The 23,578-nt window shown below is 43.6% G+C and overlaps 1 protein-coding gene across 17 annotated transcripts in view; it reads right to left on the bottom strand.

The window, feature by feature from the left end:
• The window catches only part of add1 (adducin 1 (alpha)), a 54,352-nt gene extending 31,437 nt beyond the window's left edge, over positions 1–22,915 (bottom strand). For 3 of the 17 annotated variants that reach the window (XM_056730501.1, XM_056730500.1, XM_056730513.1), the window contains exons 1-15: positions 22,728–22,913; positions 15,651–15,852; positions 14,632–14,794; positions 14,230–14,381; positions 14,033–14,113; positions 13,746–13,895; positions 13,507–13,650; positions 13,076–13,174; positions 12,734–12,907; positions 12,295–12,642; positions 2,832–2,927; positions 2,653–2,742; positions 2,488–2,505; positions 890–973; positions 52–208 (exon numbers count right to left, since the gene is read on the bottom strand). In XM_056730501.1, coding sequence (XP_056586479.1) covers positions 52–208; positions 890–973; positions 2,488–2,505; positions 2,653–2,742; positions 2,832–2,927; positions 12,295–12,642; positions 12,734–12,907; positions 13,076–13,174; positions 13,507–13,650; positions 13,746–13,895; positions 14,033–14,113; positions 14,230–14,381; positions 14,632–14,794; positions 15,651–15,845 — 1,951 coding nt within the window. In that variant the 5' untranslated portion in view covers positions 15,846–15,852; positions 22,728–22,913. Of the gene's footprint in view, positions 1–51; positions 209–889; positions 974–2,487; positions 2,506–2,652; positions 2,743–2,831; positions 2,928–12,294; positions 12,643–12,733; positions 12,908–13,075; positions 13,175–13,506; positions 13,651–13,745; positions 13,896–14,032; positions 14,114–14,229; positions 14,382–14,631; positions 14,795–15,650; positions 15,853–22,727 lie in introns of all 17 variants that reach the window. The other 14 variants (XM_056730504.1, XM_056730508.1, XM_056730507.1 and 11 more) reach the window with 14 other exon arrangements.
• Between the last annotated feature and the right edge of the window lie 663 nt (positions 22,916–23,578).

Consider the following 23,578-nt stretch of genomic DNA (forward strand, 5'->3'; position numbering starts at 1 on the left):
GATTGTGCTCCTGAGATGATCAATAAAGGTGTAAATCTTTGCTCTTCTTACCTTCCGGGCCTTTCTGTTTGAGCTCCACCTCCCTGCGGTACTCCACCAGATCTTGATCTGTGAGCTTGTTGAAGGGGTTTGGTCCGGTTTTAGTCACAATAACACACGGCTGGTACTCCTTCTCAATAATGGCTTTAGATGCAGTCACCAGCTCCCCCTGGATGACACAAGAGGACGATACAACAATCTTGGTCAAAGAGACTAACTGAAAATTTAAACATTTTAGTATGAAAAATCATATTATTGCTTATAATAATGTTATTATGGCCGATATGTGTTCTTAAAATACTAGTAACAGACCCTTATCAGAGTTATTGACCTATTTCATGCAAACTGTAGTTGTGAGGACAAGACGTGCAGTCGGTTAAATCAATTGCTTCAAGCTGTTAAAAGTCTTCTCACATATTTCCAGTTGACAAATCAATATTGAGGCATTCCAAATACTTTTTTAGAACAAAGGTTCAGCAAATTTTGTGTTTGACCACAGAAAGACCCTTCAAAATGATTTCAAAGTATTTTCACTGAAGTAAGTACGTCTCACTGGTTTGTAGTGACATAAGCAAAAGACAGAAATATTCATTATGGACGACTTATTTGGATGAACCTTTACACGCTGAATGAATTGTAATATTAAATCTGGGGTTCTCTGTCTTTAATCTGCTGTCAACCTAGAGATCGATGACAAATCTGGGTTCATGGTTGAACAGTCTGAATAGCAACAATTGTCAAACACAATTATCACGTTCAAGTATTTCTGTTGTCTTTATATTATTGTTTTTGTCTTTATATGAAGCTACAGACATGAATACGTGTGGTCTGATGCTCTATATTCATGTACCTTTCGAACAGACCTAGCAGGACTAAAGCTGTCTGACAGGTCAATGCCATCAATAGAGTCCCTGCAGTCAGACAGAGGAGCGTCCTGCAACAGTAAATCTGATGAGCGGTGCAGAATCTCACCCCACAGTTTACACAAACACACACGCTGATGAAGGAAGCGAGCAAGTACTAATGTGTACAAGCAGATCTACCTCACACACACACATTAGGACTGAACAAATGATCTAATAAATCAAAGAGTATGGCAGGAGGATCTCAACAAAAAGGACTTCAATGTAAATTATATTAATTAATTTACCCAAAACATTAAAAATTATGATTTTTCATAATTGTACAGTCTTAATGCATTCATAAATTCACACACATACACACAAAAACTTGAGTCATGCAGACAGAAGTTTATAAAGAAGCGTATGGGTCAGACTGGAGCGAGACAGTGATCTTATGGGTCAGAATCATGCACTGCAACACCAGAAACCAAACATCAAACCACACAGATTCATACTGATGCTCCTGTACAACAACAACAACACACGACCAGCTGACAATAATACTGTCTGTGTGAAACTGATCCAATAAAAGATTTACATCAGCAATACAGTCGAGAGTTTAGGTTTGAAGTGTTCTGGTCTCTCCGGCTGATTAAAATGAATGATCTTAAAACAATACTGTAATACACTTCTCAAAATGATTCATTTCTATTGAGCTCAACAGTTTGGTTCCAGAGATAAAAAGACCTTTACAGCCTTCATACTGAAACAAGAATAAAATACTAGCAGTCAAGCATTTGGTCACACTTGAAATGTAAATATTTTAAACCGATGCATTGGAGAGAATAAAATAATCCCATGATGCACCTGGTTGAGAAGGACCAGAGTGAGCAGAGCCGAATTTTTTTACAGAAGTTTAAGAAAAGCAATATCATGAAAGCAAAAATAATTATGCAGAACGTTTTTGCAAGTAATGACGGCTGAAGTGATCAAACTAAACTATATAAACAACATCCCAAAATGAAGGGTTAGTTTACACCAAATTTACATAGAAATAAAAACAGTTTTGCTTTATGCCATGTACATCAAACATTTTTTATTTTTGGGTAAACTACAACTCTGACCAATAATACAATGAAATATATATATATATATGACATGTACAAATAATAAGTGTTTCACGTTATTATTCATTTAATATTGTTATTGATGTCAAAGCTGAATTGTTTGGTTAAGACGATTATTCTAAGACAAGCAAAGAAGACATTTCCAAAACCACACACTGATGAGCTTCGCACACTCCACCGTAATGAATTCCTTGTTATGAACACACAAGGTTAACAATACAAGTGTACTTGATGTACGGATCAGACTAGCGGCTCAGGAGAGCAAACATCACGTGAGACATGCAGAATAATTATTGCACGTGTTATGAAGAGCGTCACAGCGGTCTCATCTTGTTTAGTTTCGATTATCATCAATGAACCCAACAAAAGTAAACAAAACAAGCAATTGTGTCACTGCAAACCAATCAAACGAAAGGAAAATGAACACAGCCCTGGCTCACTGCTGTGTGGTTTAGCAGCACATTTGCTTTTGTACTCACATGCCATATGGTCACTTTCTAGATAAAAAAACACAATAACACAGTTACACAACACCTTCCTTATCCACGATCAGTCGTGGAAGTATACATTTTAAAATGTTGGTGCCTTTGTTCGATTAGAATAAATCGTTTGTTTTCTCTTGTATAAAAAGATGTCAGACTCACCTGGACGAAGGAGCGATCCACCCCCGCACCTGTGAGCAACAGCGACTGCGGTCCGGCGGTCTTCTTGTCCTGCAGATTCTGCTCACGGATCTACAGACGGATGGTGTGGTTATGCTTCTGTATCTATTTATGCATCTGAATTTCGATGGTTTCAATTTGATGTGATGTTATGTTCAGACCTTGTTGCGCATTTCTTGGACGTCTTTAGGGTTGGTGTTCAGCGGGACAAACTGATTGGCCACGACGGCCTGTCGGACACCGTCCTCCTTAGCCCACTGAAATTACCAAAGCAAAGGCAATTCAAACAACCCGAAAGCAAATAAATCAACATAACTGAACTGAAATATAACAAAATCATGCCTCTCCAACGAATATAGAAAAAAATCTGAAAAAAATGAGCGAATAACCAATGATGATGTAGATTCGCTCAAGCACATTTGGAAGTCTCTGCACTTCATCGTAACTAACTAGAAAATATTTTGATCTCTTACATTTCTATCAATCCCTTCACGTATGAAATGAAGAAATATATTTGAGTATAAGTTGAGATATTGTGTTGACACCAGAGGCCTCACACATTTACCGAACCGTGTTTAAAATCTGCGTTTAAATGTGGGATTAAATCATGAATCGCATGAATCACGCATGAATCACGAGAGAATGAAAGTCACGGCGCTCATCATCATTGACACTGCTACAGAAAAAGAAAGAAAAGAGGCTAAAGAACAAAGAAAAGAGCACAGACAGGGAACATCAGTTTAAAGAGGATGAAGATCGGTGGGGAGGATTGGGGGGTGAGGCAGAAGCTGGAGGTGTGTTTTAGGCAGTGGACTGAATCACTTTGTTATCATAACACACACACACACACACACACACCTCTGACAATATTAAATCTCTTTAACAATTACTAAAACTGTTATCAAGTTGAATTAGATTACAATAACAGCTAAAACACTTATGTGTCAACAAACTTTTATAAAAAAGATAAACAAATATTCCTAAAAATGTGAAGAGTAAACCAATGGAAATACGAAAGCGCAATAAAGAATCAGAAGGTTTTCAGCTCATATTAAGGGCTGGCATGTTTTAGTCCAGATTAAAATGCCATCTTGCCGCTAGTTTTCTTGTTTATTTCTTTAAATTATACCAAACCTTTTGTGATTTAAGATTTTGGTTTGTTCCAAAGCTGTATGCCATTGATGTAAACAATAATAATACTGACATTATCATAAGAGTATCAATGTTTGCTCTGGATAGATAAATGTAACTTTTGGATGAGCACATTATTGGTTTAATCTATAAAGTAACTATAAAGATTAATGCTGAACCTAACACACACACAAACTTAAAGAGAAAGAAATGAAAACACACACACAAACACTTAAATAAAGAAAAATGAAAACACACACACAAACACTTAAATAAAGAAAAATGAAAACACACAGACAAACACTGAAAGACATAGAAATGAAAACACACACACTAAAAGAAAGAGAAATGAAAACACACACATAACAAAAGACAGAAATAAAAACACACACCTGAAAAATAGAGAAATGAAAACACACACAAACACACACACTGAAAGGCATAGAAATGAAAATACACACACACACACACACACAAACACAGAAAGACATAGAAATGAAAACTCACACACACACACACACTCTGATAGGAAGGACACAATTATGCCTAACATTTCTGAAAGCGTGTCAGATAAACCTTAGTTTAGGAGGATGTTTTTTAAGAGGAAGTTTTAGAGGTTTTACTCGAGAAGCAAATGAAATTCATGGACTTCAGATTCAAATAAAGATGTTTAGATGAGCAGCAAATATTCTCTGAAGCACTGATAGTTAACCGCCGGCCAGAGAAAGAATAGCATGAGTAGCCAATGGATTACTTGCTTTTGTCTAAATGAAAGAAATGCTTTCAGAGCTGAACCATAACTCATGAGGAAGTGATTCCATGTGAGCGCTGGAGACACGGGGCACATGGGATGAACAGGTAAACATGAAATACTCACTGGTCACGAGCCTCACAACACAACACGCTCTCCACCAACTAGAGATAATCGTTCGGAGAGTTAACAACCACTCATAACCAATGTCTCTTTGATTTAGCTTTTTTTGGTTGAATAAATTTGAATGTGAAATTACACTCATGCTTGGGAATAATTTAGGAAAACTCAGAAAGTAAAAAATCTATATAATAAAACGCCAACTGAAATGTTTCTAAAGCAGGTTTAAAAAACAAGGAGCTGTCAAACAACAAGCCACAACTCCACAAACATAAGCTCTTCTCCCATAGTCAGGGCTGCAAAAACCCACACATCTCAAGAGTTTAATTTAACCCTTTTCCTTTAAAGATGTTTATTTAGCAGTGCTTCCTCTATATGCAGCCCTACATCTGGATAGATCTCACAAAACGTGGCAAAAACATACCTGGTCATTTTTCGTTCCAAAATCAAAACGAAAAAATAAGAATATTATATTCACAATAAAGACAATTAAGCCTACTTTAAGATCATTGATGATTTCATTTGGCATTGTGATAATTAAACACATTTGCTGATAAAGTAAAATTAACAAGTATTATAAGAGAAGTGATCATAGTTGTTTGTGTTGTACATAACTGATGCTGATTTAAATAATTATGATGATGATGATGATTATTATTATTATAAATAATACTTTTTATATTTATAGTAATAAGAATTTGTACTTCATTGTCATGAATATAAAAATCACAGTTCTAAAAACAGGCTTGATTTTCTTTCAGCTACAACATTTTCTTATTTTCTGTCTGTTAATTTTGTTGTGAAATATGACTCAGGTATTTCTTTGTGAGATTTAACCATCATTCCCTTTCTGTCGGTCTCTCGACGTTGTGTCGAGAACGACAGATGGGGTTCGCCCTTGAGAACCAATCAACTCTGACTACTATAGAAAAGGCCAATGAAATTTGGCGAATGCAATTTGCATGCCGGGCTCCGCCCCCGGAAATCCGGTATAAAAGGAGGCCGGCGTGCAGCATTCACTTACCTTTTGTTCTTCAGAGCCATCGCTCATGAGTACAACTCAGGATTCAATCCTCTACAACTACACGCTGGTGCTACGACGTGTTACAGCGGATCGTCCCTTCCTGCAGCGACCTTCCCCTGGGCGTCTCGGCGGTTCCGGAGGTGTTAGAGATTTTTTTCTAAAAGTCCTTTTCAGGACTGACTGAGCATTCTCCAGCGCGGCATGTCCCGCTGTTCTCTTGGGTGCGGCACCCTCATCGAGGAGGGGGATGGACACGATCGCTGCATTAGGTGTCTGGGCGTCCAGCACACTGAAGCAGCGTTCGTTGACACATCTGCCTGCACTGCGGGCAGATTGTCATTCAGAAGTTGCGGTCACGGGTGGCTGTCTTCCTACGGGAACCAGCCACCATTTCGTCTGCTACCCGGGCTGTGACATCTGTGGCTACGGCCCCGATGACCACCCACGTTAGCAGCGTTAGTGATACGGGGAACTCTGCGAACGTAAACCCGCCAGCCAAGTGCTCACGGGCCGATCGCACCCCGATTCGCTCTTCTGAACGTTCCCCAACCGGCGGTGGCATACCGTCCGGATCCTCACGCACACACTCGGAAACGATGTGTGACGTAGATGAGATGTCGCTCGCAGCATCGGAGGGAGACTGGCATCCGACTCTGCCGAATCCAAACTCCACCCCCAGCGGTCGAGTTCAGGAGGAAGCAGAAGTGATGTCATCCGTGCTAACCCGGGGATGCGTGGTTCCCGAGGTCGGTGCGCGGTGCAAACCGCGCCCACCCCGGGTGCCATGTTTTTCCCGGAGGTGCATGAGGAGCTGTGTAAAACTTGGAACGCTCCACTCACGGACCGTTCCAGTGAAACCAGCTCCGGCTCCCTTACTTCCCTCGATGGTGAGGCAGCCAAGGACTGCGTCGAGATCCCCCGGGTGGAACGTCCGCCTGCGGTGCACCTGTGCCGCGGACGGCTACCACCTGGGGGGGGATCGACCACTCCTACCGTCCAAAGCACGTAAGACTTCGGCATCACTGGTGTCGAAAGCTTGCGATGTTGCGGGCCAGGCTGCCTCCTCTCTCTATGCCTTGGCCATCCTGCAGGTCCGCCAGGCCAGGGCGTTGAGAGGGCTCCACGAGGGTAAGGCCGACCCGGGTATAATGCAGGATCTCCGTGCCACCGCTGACAGCGCTCTACGGGCGACTAAGGCGGCGGCACGGGCCCTGGGTCGGACGATGTCCACGGTAGTGGTCCAGGAGAGACACCCCCGGCTATACCTTGTGCAGAAGAGTGACAGCAAGGAAGTCCGCTTTCTTGATGCACTCATCTCGCAGGGTGGGTTGTTGGTAACACCGTCGAGGACTGCGCTCAGCAGTTTTTTGACGGCGAAGCAGACAGTGGCAATTAACCACATTTTTTTCACGCCGCGACTCGGCCGCCTACAGGCCTCCGAGATCTCACGTGACGTCTGCTTCCCTGCAACCCAGGACCCTTTCGGCATCGGCTCCGGTTCCTGTGCCCCCACAGGCGGCACCCCGGAAGCAGAGGTCGAGGGGGAAACCTACACCCCGTCAGCAACCTCCTCGCGAGAAGGGACACTGACGGGAAGACCCCAGGGAGAACAACATCGGGCCCGAACCTTCACAGCCACGGCTCTGATCGGTCGGTACGGGACGACTCCTGCCTCGTCACCAAAGCCGGGCCCTTGTTAGGGCTTGGCGCCCACTTACTCACTGAGTTTTCTGTTCTCCCCGGGTTTACTTGCAGCCGATCGCACACTCCACTGGACTGTGCTCGGCGAACCGACCTCACACCCTGGCGAGGCGTGAGGTCGTACACATACGACAGCCGTCACCACTCTCAAACCGACAGTGCGTGCCGTTGTCCCGCCAGGCAGGTAAGCAGGCGGAGCAAAAACCTTCCCTCCGGGGACTCCCCGCGACATGGTTAGCTCCGCCAGCCGACGAACCACCCCCCGTGGGAATGATGAAGCAGACCGTCCCCTTGGTCACCCTGTCACAGTCCCTGGGAGCTCGAGAGCTGCCCACACTGTCTCGCTGGCTAATGAGGGCGGTCCGTCTTGGTTACTCGATCCAGTTCGCCAGAGACTCACCCAAGTTTCGGGGCATCATCTCTCCCTCTGTCAGAGGCAGGGACGCCTCCGTACTTCGGGTAGAGGTCACCACCCTTCTGGCAAAACAGGCATCGAGTTCGTCCCTCAAAACCAAGATGTTCAGTGGGTCACCACCCGCACTTCATCGTTCCCAAGAAAGACGGCGGGTTGCCCCCAAAGGCTGCGTACCCTGAACAGAGCACCTTCACAAGCTGCCATTCAGGGTGCTCACACAGAGGCGCGTCCTGACATCTATGAGGTGTCAGGATTGGTTCGTGGCAATCGACCTGAAGGACGCTTACTTTCATGTCTCGATCCTCCTCGACACCGGCCGTTCCCACGGTTCGCGTGCGAGAGGCGGGCATATCAGTACAGAGTCCTCCCTTTCGGTCTGTCCCTGACCGCCCTTTCTCCCTGAGAGGAGGAAGGCGAGCGGGTACTAAACTATCTCAGCGACTGGCCTATCTTGGCACACTCGCGAGATCTGTTATGTACACAAAGGGACCTGGTGCTCCGGCACCTAGGTCGATTGGGACTCCAGGTCAACCAAGAGAGGGGCAAGCTCTCCCCAGTGCAGAGCGTCCTCTTTCTCGGTATGGAACTCAACTCTGTCACCATGTCGGCACACCTGTCCGCAGTTGTGCCCAACCAGTGTTGAACTGTCTGAAATGAACATTTTAGGCAGACAGCGGTCCCCCTGAAACAATTCAGAGGCTCCTGGGACACATGGCGTCCTCGCGGGCTAATACCCCTCGAGTTGATGCACATGACACCGCTCCAACACTGGTTTCAGAGTCGAGTTCCGAGGAGAGCGTGGCACACCGGCAGCAGGCGCATGGTGATGCCGCCCTGCTGCCGACGCACCATAACCCCTAGTCTTTATGACTTTTTCGACGGACTCAGGTCCCTCTGAGCAGGTTATGAGGCAGGTCGTGGTGACGACTGAAGTCTCCCTGCAGGGGTGCGGTGTAGTGTGCAACGGGCACGCAGGTGGGGTGTTGGACGAACCCCCGCCTGCGCTGGCATATCAATTGCCAAGAGTTGTGGGCTATGCTACTTGCACTGAGCAGGCTACGGCCTCTCGTGCGAGACATACACGTGCTGTTCCGAGGACAGCACTATAGCTGTAGCGAATACAGATCGTCAGGGTGGCGTTCGCACACAGCAGCTAAACACAACTTGCTCGACGCCTCCTCCGGTGGAGTCAACAGGTGACTCGTTCCCTGCAGGCCACACACCCCGGGCAAACTGAACTAGACAGCCGACGTGCTTTCTCGCCAGTTTATGCCTCGTGGAGAGTGGCGACTCCACCCCCGTGCAGTCCAGCTCATTTGGAGGCTGTTCGGGTAGGCCCAGGTAAAACCTGTTCACCTCCCGTAACACCACCATTTGCCCGCTTGATAGTCCCTGCCCTCGGCACGGATATCCTTGCGCACAGCTGGCCGCGGGATGGGCGGAAGCACACCTTCCCCCCCCAGGAGCCTTCTTGTACAGACTCTGTGCAAGGTCAGGGAGCAGGAGCACCAAGTGTTATTGGTTACACCACACCGGTCTAACCGCACTTGGCCTCAGAGCCGATGCTCTGGATAGCGACTCCCCCTGAACCATTCCCCTGACAGAGGACCTGCTCTCTCAGGGGAAGGACACGTTCTGGCATCCCAGATCAGACCTCTGGAACACCCATGTCTGGTCTCTAGACGGGACGAGAAGATCCTAAGATGGCTACTCCCCCTATACGGCTGAGACCATCACCCAGGCTAGGGCCCCATCTACTAGGCGGTTACACGCCTCTAGACGGTGCCTCTTCTCGTCCTGGTGTCTTTCTCAACGAGAAAGACCCACTGAGGTGCTTGATCAGGATTGTGTTCCCCTCCTCACGAGACTGGAGACTAACATCTCCCTTCCACACTGAAAGTGTATGTAGTCGCTATTGCCACTCATCACGACTCAGTCGGTGGAAAGTTTCTAGGGCAACACGACCTGGTCACCAGGTTCCTAAGCAGCGAGAGGGCGGAATCCGCCTCATCTCCGCTCCATACCCTCTTGGGACCCTAAGTGGTCCTGGGGAGCCTCAGGGCCCCCCAAAGAGCCCCTCGGAGGTTCCGATCTTCCTCATAGAGTAAGACGGCCCTCCTGACGGCGCTCACTTCCTTCAAGAGGGTAGGGGACCACCGAGCATCCTCCGTGTCCCTGGATTGCCTTAAACTCGGCCCTGGAAACTCTCACGTTATCTTGAGACCCAGGCCCGGATGCGTGCCCAAGAAGTTCCCACTACTCCCTCCGGGGCCAAGTGGTGAACTTGCAGGCGCTCCCCATAGGGGAGGAAGACCCAACCCGATTAGTGTTGTGTCCAGTACGTACTGGACCGCACGCAGAGCTCTGAAGCTCTGACCAGCTCCGTGTCTGTTGGAGGACAGCAGAAGGGGAAGGCTGTCTCCAAACAGAGGCTGGCGCACTGGGTCGTGGACGCCGTTACGACGACATTCCGATCTCAGAATCTCCCATGCCCATTGGCAGTGAGGGCTCACTCCACACGGAGTTTAGCCACCTCCTGGACACTGGCAGAAGCGCCTCTCTAGCAGACATCTGTAGAGCTGCGGGTTGGGCTATGCCCAAACACCTTCGCAAGGGTTAACAACCTTCGCGTAAACCCGGTGTCAGCCCACGTCCTGCGTGGCGACATGTAGGACTGGCATCCGGGGGGGCGTATGCCTGCGAAAGCACCTTTCCACCCTCTAACAGGTTGGGTCAGTGTGCTATTTACCTTTTCTTCTTACCCGAACACATCGCTAAGAAACTGGTACCTCACCAGCCTCCCTTCTTACCCAGACACTGGTTAAGAATAGGCATTCCATCCATCACCAAACAAGCACCCCCTGGGGGCTGGCTGGGCAGAGCAGCCTTCCCCCTTAGGCCGGGATACCATGTGAGCTATCACAGATAGCTCTAACCGGACCTAGTGCTACCGGACGTCTGTAACACCCCCTCCGTGGGCTGTTCCGTCTGATGTATCCTCATGAGAATGGTTCCCACTCCTGGTAACCCATGAGCTTCCCCAGGTGGGCCTCCACCTCGCGGTTAACTACTCAGTCCGCACGTTCCATGCGTTCTCCTCCAAGGACGAGACCATACCTATATCCACCATATTCCTCCCCACGGGTAGGAGGTGGCCTCTGTAGCGCTTCTCTGATTAAGAGTCGCGCTTACCCGGTGTAAACTGATCTGGACGGCCTCTCGCCTATAGAGAGCTAAGGCCCCGTCCGTGAAAGTTACCGGTCAGGGCTGTACCCATCTTTCTCCAAGAAAGCTCTGGAACCCCCCGACCACCACACTGGAAGGTTACAGTCTCACGAAAGCTTCGAGATGACACGCCCAGGCTTGTTACCGTCGCTTCGCTAGAGATTGTGACGCGATACAGCGTTGTGGCGTTTTCCATAGGCAACCCCATCTGTCGTTCTCGACACAACGTCGAGAGACCGACAGAAAGGGAACGTCTTGGTTACGTATGTAACCTCAGTTCCCTGATGGAGGGAACGAGACGTTGTGTCCCTTATGCCACGAACACGTATCGTATTCTGCTGCAGTTTGAGAGGTCTCAGGCTCTTCAGAACAAAGGTAAGTGAATGCTGCACGCCGGCCTCCTTTTATACCGGATTTCCGGGGGCGGAGCCCGGCATGCAAATTGCATTCGCCAAATTTCATTGGCCTTTTCTATAGTAGTCAGAGTTGATTGGTTCTCAAGGGCGAACCCCATCTGTCGTTCTCGACACAACGTCTCGTTCCCTCCATCAGGGAACTGAGGTTACATACGTAACCAAGACGGTTCACTTTAAAGCTTTTAAAGTCTTCAAAGCTACTCAAGAGAGAAACTAAGATTTTGAAGCTTTTAGCTTAAAGAGCACTCTCTCTCCTGAAGACATCAACAATCATAAATGTTTATACTGTAAGATTTGGACTGTAGTGAGTGCACAGGAAGTACATTATCTGCTGCCTCAATTAATAATATGTTTATGATACTTCACTAGAGCTTCTGGTTACTTTTTTTTTTTAAATGTGCTCTGAAGAAACTGTTCAAATGAAACAAATATTGTGCTCCATCAGAACACAAACAGTTACAAAAGGCACTAAACGCAACATTAAAAAATGAAACAACAACAGAAACAGGAAGGAAATCAAGAAGCAGTAAGTATTAGCAACATCCACTTCAGGCACATGCCACACCCCCGGGTTCTCCAGGGGACGACCCACAATGCATCTGATCAATCATGCAACACAGCATGCACCGGGCAGCCGGAAAGAACCCTGACAGCCCTGAGACTATTCGTGAGCAAAAGGGAGGGACTCAATGTCCTGCCTAAGAGAGAGAGAGATTAGAGGAATGGAGAAGTGTTTCTTCCGGTTTGTGATTTAGCCGGGGTGTCAGGGTACCACCCAGCAGCCACCTGTAGCTTTGTAGCAGTACAGATCTAAACTATGAACAGTAAGGTAGGCACAGACCAAGCAGTTGGTAATACAGCTTGGCACGCAGACACCGGTCGAGAGCGACTGCAGCAAGGGTTTGACGTGATCGTGTGTTATGTTCGTCCACACCTTAGTCTTCGCCTTGGGGCTACCGCTGCCATCCTGCCCCTCCTCTGTCGAATCGTCAGGCCGCCCTGAAGCCAGCCAGCGGTTCTTATCCCGCTGTTGCCACTGAAAGCTGTGTTTTAAGGGGGAGCGCGCACCCGAGTCACTGTCGTCTGTGTACGAGTAGCCCGTGGCTGACGGGGGGATCTCAACATCACTGTACTTTTTAGCTTTGTCACGCAGCGCCGGACAACGGTACGGATAGCCAGTCCTGTAGCCCTGCAGAAGGGGGGATAGGATGTCACTAACGTGTGATGTGTGAACACACACAATCAAGAATAGTCATAACGTTGTTTGTTCTCTATCTTACCAGGTTATCCAGCATCCTCATCAACGCTTCAAACTCCTGCTCCCCGATGAGCCACTTCGGGTGCGGGCTCGACCCGTCTCCAGCTGGCTCGAGGTGACGTTGGCGGAACTTATACTTCCCAGGGTCCAACATCACTAGGTTGTCTGGGCCGCCGGCACTGGCGAGGGTGCGGACCTGGAATTTCAGATGTTAATGTGGACATGATGGATATTACGGTGACATGATTTTAAGCATGAAGATGTGGGTTAGGGTTACCCTAAGTTATGGTCTTACTGTAAATGACTCATCAGTGAATGTTATTACAAAAAATCAGATTTGATTTTAAATTGCATAGAAGTCTACCTGAATCTCACATGCGGTGACCACATTGTGAATGTAGTAAAAAGCTTCTTCGACTGTCTCCCCAACAGATACAAGACCGTGATTCCTCAAAATCAGCACCTGAACACACACACTTTGATTTCAGTAGCTGAATAATCCTGACCACACTTTAGACATAAAAATGATCAAAACCGGAGCATGATTGTTTGTTTGTTTGTTTGTTTTACGCCATGCCAGCTTAATGGTGAGAACATTTTTGTCACTACTATATAAGGTCTTATCATTTATTTTTTCAAAATATTTAAAAAATGTATTTGGTTTTAGGCTATTGAAAATGTCTTCAAAGGATTTAAGTGTATAAAAACATTTTCTCACAGGGTTAAAACCACCGCAATCTACCAAAACAAAACCGTAGCGTGAAACGTGTGAACTGAAACCGATGTGTATGTTACCTTGCTCTTTGGACCCAGGTTCTTCTGTATGAGGACGTTCTCCTCCTCATCCACCAGAATACCGTGGTAATCGTGGTACGCCACCTCCCCAAGCGACAGAGCTTCAGGTGAGATGGGCAGCAGACCGCACTTCATAGCAGAGACCTGGACAAACGCATGACAGTGAGTGAGACGCTGAACACATTTAAACCGAATGTACCACATTTAAAAAGAACTCAGCTCGTCATGAATCATCGTACCGCAGCCCCAGCGGGCGTGTGAATGTGCACTATGCACTTGACGTCAGGACGGGCAGCGTAGATGGCGGAGTGGAGCATGAATCCGGCCTGGTTAACACCCAGATTTGTGCTCCCCCTGTCTACGATTTCGCCCTGCAGGTTGATCTTCACCTGAGAAAACATGCCACACAAATACATAACTAACATGTTTGAAAGCATGTTTTGTTTATTCTTTTTCAAAGTCAAGTCAATAAACTTAGTGAAGAAAATCAGCGAATCAGGTGACAGGGTAAAATAAAGAGTTTTACCAGACTGGAGGCTGTGACTTCACTGTACAGAAGCCCAAAAGGGACGATGAGAAAGCGTTCCTGTTCAGAGTTCAGCCTGACCTGAGAAAGAGAGAGCAAGATAATCACTGTGTAAATAAAACATTCACTGCTGTGTTGCAAAGAGAGCTGTGTTTGTTTGTTGAGTATTGATGTCTGTGTTTGTGTCTTAAACTCACAGTTAGATGGTTGTAGATGAGCTGAGACCAGCCGAACAGATCGGCCAGACGGTAAAAGGCAGCCAGTTTACAGCGCAGCAGCTTCTCTCCCTTATCATAGGCGATGGAGTCTGAACCCCTGAGGTCATTTACTGGAGTAACCATCCCCAAACCTAAACACAAACAAACACATCCACATGGGATATTGTTTTTATTGTGATGGTAATGTGTTAATAAAACAGAACACAGATGATCAGGCTTCGGTAATATATCACTAATGATTGACACAGACACTGTTGTCTTTTCAACAGAAATTATTATTTATAAAAAACAAACAATACAACCATATAATATAAAAGAACAACCAATGGTAAATATGTGAAACTCATAATTGTGGTAAAAGAGCGCATGTGTCACACTCACTCATGTTTAGGGCTGCCATACCACCCTGTGGGGCAGCTGGGTACATGGTAGGCACACTGGTGGTCATGAAGTCAGCGATCTGCTGGAGAGCAAGAAGACTAGTGGGGTTTTTCCCTTTCTTCATCTGATCCTGGATCAGAGTCTCCAGTTCATCGCAGAAGGCCTGAAACACAAAACAGGAACGATTAGACACGGCACAATTTATTTCACCCATAAACCAGGTAAAAATATGTCGTTGATTAGCAGCATATCTCTCCTTATGGAGATCACTAGCAGACTGTTGATGCTGTCTGCATTACACGACCCATTATTATAGAGTACCGACCCCATACAAAACCCACATAGACAGGGAGAGAAAGAGACAGAAAGAGACTGGCACTGCTCAATGTTCTTAATATTTTATGAGCCCATGTTAACTTGAACATGAATAGAAACTCTGAAGTTTTTGACCTCAGCATAAGTAACTGGATCTGAGGGAAATGAAAGGCAACTAAAGTGGCACTGAAGCTTCAGAGACATCAAGATGCACTCTGAACAAACTTTATACCAAATTTGTACCCTATATTTCCACTGGCTGCTGTAACGCTAAATAAATACAGTAACACAGAGACTTTATTCCTTTGAGCATAATGCATGACAAGAAAAATAACATTGGTCGTTCTCTCTCCTTCCTGACTCTTGCTCCTCTCTCATAATTAAGACTATTTATTGATCCATTGACTCTCTGCTTTCAGAAACAGAATCTCAGTGTACGCACACACACATGAAGACAGACATGTGATTGCTGGGCAGATGTCAGTCACGAGGAGGTTTGTATTGGGATTGGAATGGTACAATCAAGATTAAGTTTGGCAAGTCTTTATCTTTGAATGTAGCTCATAAACACAATAATATAAAGTGCTTTATTAAAAATGTTACATTATATTTGAATATTATTATAATTAATGTATGTTTAGCAAAACATATTATTCTGAAGACTAAAAGAATATAAAAGGAACTCCGTGTGTGTTTTTCCTTACAGGACTCTGGAGGATCATGGAGACCCTCTTTCTCTGTTCCATCATGTTGAAGTCCTGCCGCAGGTCGGGTGCCATGTTCCTCTCCCTCTGGTACTCAGCGCTGCTCTCATCCACACGGTCGAAATAACGCTCTTTATGAGGGGGGTTGGTGGGCGGGGGGGCCGTCACCACCCCTGCACCTGAGTCTCCGTTCATGGCACACCTGCAACAGAGGTTAAAGGTTAACACTTTATTACCCAAAATACAACACACAACAGAACTCGAAGTATGGTCGTGTGTCCCACAACGCATTGCACCTGATTTTGTCAACGTCTGCAAAAATAATCAAACTATTTAATCACTTTCCAGACACCCAGACACGTCTCGCTCTCTCACGTTTGATTCACCTAGTAAGAGATTTAAAGTTTTCAAGGTATTAAAAGAGCAGAAGAGAAGACCGTTTGAAAACAGAACTCATTTCACGATACCGTTCATTCACGGTTTATCTTTACAAAATCTGTTGAGACAAATTATTTCTCAAATGCTGCAAATGTCTTTGTGATATAAAAATATTTTAGAACAAATTTCAAATCAAATTAAAAATTTATATCAAAAGTCTCTTTAAAATCAACAAACCAAGACTTTGTCCGTGCTTTTCTTGGATATTTTACATTAAAAAATATCAAAATGGGTTTTCCAAGTTTGCAGTAAACACAGAGGCCCCTGCTGTTCAAAATTTGAACTGCAATTCAAATAACATCTCAACCGGCTTGAAACCTCACATATTATAATCGATTTTCAACCAACTGATGGTGAATCGTTACATCCCTAGTCATGACAGGACATTTACTGTTGAGTGCTGTGGATGTAAAGTGCTTTTTCTGTCCATTAAGTCATGATGCACAGGAGACAGACAGTAGCGATGAGACACCGTCAGATTGTTCATTGAAACATTGAGCTGCATCCCATCATTCCATTCTCAACAGATACGGACACTTCCAGGGTAACTAGACAACCATTACTAGTCTACCGGAAAAGAAGTTTAAAAGAAGTGAAGATGTTAGTCATTCTGGATCCTCTGCCAGTGAATTAAACAAACTGTTCTCTTCCTTAAACAAATGATAGCATTAAAATAGCTTCAAATCTCTTTCACAAAAACTATCCTCCAACAAACACTGTTTCGACTTGTATGAACGGAGGTGACACAATCCCAGAACGTTTTACAGAAAATGTACCAAAAAAACAAAAGAACATTTAAGTAGAGAATGGGAGAGACTGTCTGACTCAGCATTATTGATTGTCTAATGTCTTTTGTGTGTATAAGTGGTTGGATACCGGCTGTAACGTGATTCCTGATGTTTCAAGGTCGCATAAACACTGACCCAAGGTTCCACATGTCCAGCAGTCCATCTGATACCCAAACCAGTCACCCCCATACACTAACACCACTGATCTGACCAATAAGATTTCTTTCAAATGCAATCATATATCTTTTAACATTTTCAGTTAAACAAGCAATAACACAAAATCTACATCACAAATGATGCACAAATTACATTCTAAAACGAATCATTTGCAAATAGTGTACAGCATTTAAACCGAGATACACGAGCCAAATAATAAAGCAAAGCTAATCCTACAACACACGCTAACCGCGGCAACACGACATGACATGTAGCTACACCCATCTCAACACACAGACTGCTCATTTAAACCCAGAGCAGAACCAGCGCAGGAAATAACTGCAGCATTGAGTAATGCAACCCTGCAGCTCCGGACAGCTGCTCTGCTTCAAATCTCCAGTCACACCAGGAGTCTCCAGATCAGAGAGAGAAAGACGCTTCATTCTTTCACCATAATTACATAAAATCTGTAGAGTCCAGGGACAGAAGATGTTCATTTACATCTCGAAGCCTTGTGATGGTGAAGGTCATTCATTTCCTTCATCATCGATGTCGTTTATACATTCAGGCCTCATAGTGCATTAACGGAACTGACTATGCGGAAATAAAGTGAAAACAGATTTTCAACATTTCTGGACAAATACACAATGCAACAAACTGTAACCAAACAAACAAATGAAGACTTTCTAAAATAATTCTAACAGAATTTAACACACCCAGCATATGCATTAGATGCCCCATACTTATAACTGAAAAATAATTTATGAAATGAATCACTATCAAACAGCGCTTAAGGCTACTTATGGTCTCTCTCTCACTGTCTCTCTCTGACAGGGCAGCAGTGTTAAGCTCACTGGTAACCATGAGAGACACTGAGAGATGCTTTAGTTTACAAAAGGCCAAATAACGTCCAGATAAAACTGTGGCCAAAATCATCAGAGAACACACAACAGGATAATACACATCCGGCTGTTCTTCCTGTATTCTACTGTCTTCTCCTGTTGAGAAAGAAAATAAATCCCATCACAACCCTAACTGTGAGCGGACAATATGGATTCTAAATGTTATTATTCTTTTGGACATTTAGTGTGCAAAATGTGACTGTCAATGTTGAACGTCTAAAAAAAAAAAGAACCTTTGAGTTTCGGTATTTCCCTGAATTAATTTGGAACACTTTGTCCAGCTACTAGTTTTCCCAAACTGCTTTTCATTGATTTTAGCATTAGTCATAGACAAACACAGTGTCCCTTCAAGTCTTTAAGCCCTAAATGAACCGGATCAGATAACTGACCACCAAATTAACCCACGACCACCGTTTTATAGGTATGTGCTCTTGGGAGGTTTTCTTAGCAACTCATGTTAGCAAAACAAAGCATAAAGTCAACAAACTCTCTACATGTAAATATTCTGGATGTAAACAGAACTAACACAAAATAATAATAAGAGGCAGAAATATCCTGAAGACCGACAAACACATTTTTAATGCAAACTAAATTAACTAAAATGACATTTTATTTTTGAGAATCATTAAATCCCTATACAAATGTTCAATCCGTCTGTAGATTTAGGAGCGGTTTACACAAAAAAACACTCTTGGGTTGAACATATAATCATCCATCTGTGCACACACATCAACGTCACAAACACACATACACACCCCTCTATGACATGGTTTCTAGTGCTGTTTACGTGTGATCATAAGAAAAAGCATTTTAAAACAAAAACGATCTTCGTCGACACTGCCGTTTCTGCATCCGTATCAGAAAAAAAATCAGCATTTACACACATGTCACATGACCATTCAGACAAGCTTGGCAACCACGCCTGCGTATTCTAAAGTCTGCGTTTTTGTCTGTTTGTAGAGAAACACAACCCCGAACTAAAGCGGGGTCTGCAGCGATTCTGGAGTAGTGTAAGCGGCTGGCGTAACCATAGCAAGAGTAATGCGCTTTAAAATGAAAATGCACTAGTATAAACGCTGTCTTCGATAAAACACTGAAAACAGAAACACACAGACTCTTTAAGCCAGTCAGTATCTTAAAACGTCACAAAACCTGCAGGAAATCTAAACCAATCCATTCATCCATATCAGTTCAATGAGTAACCGTTACCACTTCCTTATACAGACAAGAGATATGCAGATAAGTCTGAAAATAAGACGCCAAAATATAATATAATAAAATATATTTAAAGAAATAAATGATTGCCTGCTTTGTACTACAACTGTGACACATTGATTACTAGCACAGGCAATAGTTTCAACTCTTAGAAGTTGATATAAATGAACGAGGAGAGTGTTCACAGTAATGCAGTTTAGCTAGAAAGAACACTGACGTTATACTAAAATTACCCAGAATACACTGCTGAACAGATTATCATTATAGCACACAGATATGACGGCCACTGATCAGATATTATTTGTGCAGTTGTAGAGTTATACTTTGCTCTGAACGTGTTTTAAGAGTGCAGAGATGTGTAGGCATGACTGCAGTCACTATGGAAACAAAGCACATTTCCATAGAAACCTGTTGGATTATATAACACAGTATTGGGTCACTTCAGTCCTGTTGTCTGCCCACACATTGACATGCTTCCAACATCTCAGTCCTGAACTCATCCAATGAAAAACATCTCTGCATTTCTATCTGCCGTTCACTCAGTGAAAGAACATCTGTCAGGCGAAAAACCCTCGTACAGCAAAGCTCAAGAGAAAAGAATGGATTTAAAATGTATAAATGAATTGCCTATGCTCCTCCTTAATACAAAATTCACATACAGAATGAGACAGGAACAAGGAAAAAGAATGTATAAATGAGCCAAATCTCGCTGCATGAATTTCCTGCGTCTATAACGGATTCTTGACAGATTCTGAATGTCAAATCCCACCAGCAGGAACAGATAGAAGCCAAAGCTCTTCAGAACGGGCCAAAACCCATCGCCAAACTCTCTGGCAGACTTTAAACCAGACAGCAGGCGATCAGAAAGTTTGTTATTGACTCGAAACAGCTCCAACAACAGAGCTCAGTCTCCGAATGCTCAAAAAACTGGTTGACATGCAGAGCTGGTGTGTACTTCACATGTTTTTTTTAAAGCTGAATGAGAATTCACATTTTAGCAGTTAAATTGGCAAAGTTAAATTTCAAGGAAGACATTTATAGACCTTTTATGTTGAGGTTTTAAATCTTTTTGTTCGCGGTTTTAAAGGCAAAAATGTGGTTCTTATCAGTAATTCATAACAAACTTCCCAGATGACCCAGTTTGCGGGAGGAAGTGTGTGAATTATCTCACCCGTAACACTAGACAGATATGTGTGAGGGTGTGGATGGGTCATGTGTGTGTCAAGGGGAAGGGTTGGATTCAATCAATGGTTGTGTGTTTATGTGGGCGTGATCTCAAGCCAAACGGTTGTAGAGGGACGTTGGTTGTTGCGTTTTCAAACTTACACACACTTACAGCCCTTTCTCAAAATCAGTATTTTTTTTAATGCCAGAACATGCCATTCTGTAATTTACCACCAATAATTTATAAATGGCATATTCACGGACTAATAATTGTCTTATCAGATCAAGTTGTGATCCTTACACACAAATATTTGAGGACAGAATGTCACTATGACCCAATCACAGAGGACTCCCTAAATAAAGACTGTAAACCCACACTACACACCAGCTGTTTGACATCTTTATCGTGTGTTGCGTATCTGTGGAATGTACTGTGTGCATTATTCCTGGTACACGAGCTCTAAATGTAGGCTGCGAGTTACTATACGTGTATGAATACTACACATTAAACGCATACCTATCATACCATTACAAACAACACAGTCTGCAATCTAAGTGTTGTTCTACAAGTGAGCTTCCTACATAGGAAGCATCCTTTACAACAGCATCCTACCTATAAAGGAACCAACCATCATAAGCGATTGCAGCACACTACATGAAGCGTAACTCTGGGGTTAACAGATATGTGAGATATGCAAAATACATGGAAGACGCAACTTCAAACTGATTTAAATAGAGATGAGAGGAAGTGTACTCATGTTGGCTAGTTTTTTTGAAAAGTCTGAAGGCACACATGATGTCTTTCAGTGCTGCCTACACTGGAAACTGAAAAGGTTTCGATCGTAGGCAGAGGAAAAGAAGACTGAGTTGAATGTATTACACAAAATACATCTTGTTCATGGCAACATGACACTGCAGGAATGAAATGCTAAGCAAAGAAAAAGAGAGGAAAAAAATGAAACTATGTGGGATGAAAATGAGAAACACATTTCTGCCCTCAAGAGAATCGTGGGTGTGGAGTAGAGAAAGAGTGACTGCGATGGTAAATCCAAATCCTGGGGTTTTATTATTGAAAACATATCAAACATGAAGAATAAGGTATAAGGAATATTGATGATTATGAAGAGAAAAATTCAACAAAATTCTAGCCAACTGTTAAGCTAATTAACAAAGTGTATCCTGCTGTCTTATATCATCTTGCTGTTGCAGCTGTTTTAGGCGTAGGGCTGTGTGTATTACAGTGATTTTACCATGGTAAAACCACCAGGGTTTTAAGTGCACCCCTAGTCCTGTAGAAAAAACACAGATATGTACAACATCTAATGTATTATTTGTTTGTCTGTGGTTATCATGCAGATGTTTTTACTATGACACCCCTCGCCATACAATAATACTGTACATCATTCTCAATGATCTGTGTACAATACACAAAAATGACACACCCATATATTGTTGATATTCAGCAGTGGGCAAAACTGCTTAAGGTGAATTATAATAATGGTCATTATAATTTGTTTCACCACTGAGCTTTCCTGCAGTGGATTGCAAATACCTACATAACATGTATAGGATGAAGCAATGTAAGTCGCTTTGGATAAAAGGGTCTGCCAAATGCCTAAATGTAAATGTTTCAGAAACAAAACCTTGTCAATGAATGACTTATCTTTTCTATTCTTAAACATTTGAATTAAATCAAAGTTATAAGTTTACATACAGAAATGTTGTATCATTGTCCTGGTCATCCCCGACCCATCATCAGTCAATGACTACACCACAAACCAAGAGAATATCAGCCATCATGTTTTTTTACATAATTCTCACAATATGAGAATTACTTTCCATGCGTGTCATAAAGTATTAACTTTGAAATATTATAAAAGACAAGTATATTTTCCTTATGCTAATGCTCATCATCATTTATCACTTTGCACACCAGAGATGACGCACAAACATCAGAAAACAACTACAAACATATAATAACTATTATATATATATATATATGTTTTACAAATATGTTCGACTTGCTTAATTTCACAAAAGGCAAATAAAAGCAGAAATCAAATGTGTTACCAAACGTATCAAAGTCAGAATAACGGACGTTTGTTTGATCTCATCTAAACAGAGAATTTAATCTGTGCGCGTGCAGAGCTGCAGTGGGCGTCGCGCGACTGTCCTGTGCTGGGCTCGTGCACATCTTTTACTACATCAAACAAATGTCCGAGAGCGTTAATGCCAGAAAACGATCAATGTTGTTTAAAGTTAAAAATCCGTGAGGAGAACACGCGTGAGAGACGCGTTATCCAGCAGAAACGAAGCGCTAATGCCACTAGCACGCGCGCTAGCGTTCAGGCCGCGCAAGTGAACGCCTGTGGAGAAAAAAAACCCGTGAGAAAGAAAAAAACAGAAAGACTTACGCTTGTTTGGGCTCTTAATGTGCGGCAGGAATGGACAGTGACTCGGGGGGAAAACGGGAGCTCGCGTTTTTCTCCGTTAACGAGTTTGTTTTCGTCGTTCCTTTCTGCAGCGGTCTGTTTCTCCGTACGCGTCTGGCAATGGGCGCGGCGCTCTTGTCTCACTGAGGTAACGAGGTTTCTGATTGGATGGAGTCACACGGGCTCCCGGCCACTTCATTAAAGTAGGCGGGACTAACTGTTGAACATGTCCCGCCCGTATGTGAAATGTCCTTCATGTGGGCGGAGCCAGTCGGTGCGACGCAAAACAGCGAACTAGTAGATTTGTTTTTCTTCAGTGAGTGATTTTTACTTTTAAATATTTTGTACAATCGCAGATAACATATTATTTTACATCCCCCATCATCTTACTAGAATAAAAGTCGACTAGTCTTTGAAAATGTGTAAAACATACAATAAAGTTTTATAAATAAAATGTATTGTTATAATTTCAAAAATTGTTTAACACACCATGTTATACCACATAGAAGTTTGAAAACTTAATTAAATGCACATTTTAAAACAAAATACTGTCATTTCACCGTATTGTAAAACAAAAATGACACTTTTTAATCCTACGGTAAGCAAACTATTCAACAAATGTACAATTATTTTAAATTGAAGTATCTCAACGACATTGGCTTCCTGGGATTTAAGGTAATTAATTAATTAATTTAATCGCGTTGTACAAGTTCAATCAAATGTTTTCACCACACGAGGTCGCCACTGTTACACTACTGTATACTAATCGCAACACTCAATATCTCTCTGGTTAATATATAAGACATTTATTTTCTCAGTAACCTATTACGTTT

This window comes from Triplophysa dalaica, chromosome 19 (genome assembly GCF_015846415.1).
Source record: "Triplophysa dalaica isolate WHDGS20190420 chromosome 19, ASM1584641v1, whole genome shotgun sequence".
NCBI lineage: Eukaryota > Metazoa > Chordata > Actinopteri > Cypriniformes > Nemacheilidae > Triplophysa > Triplophysa dalaica.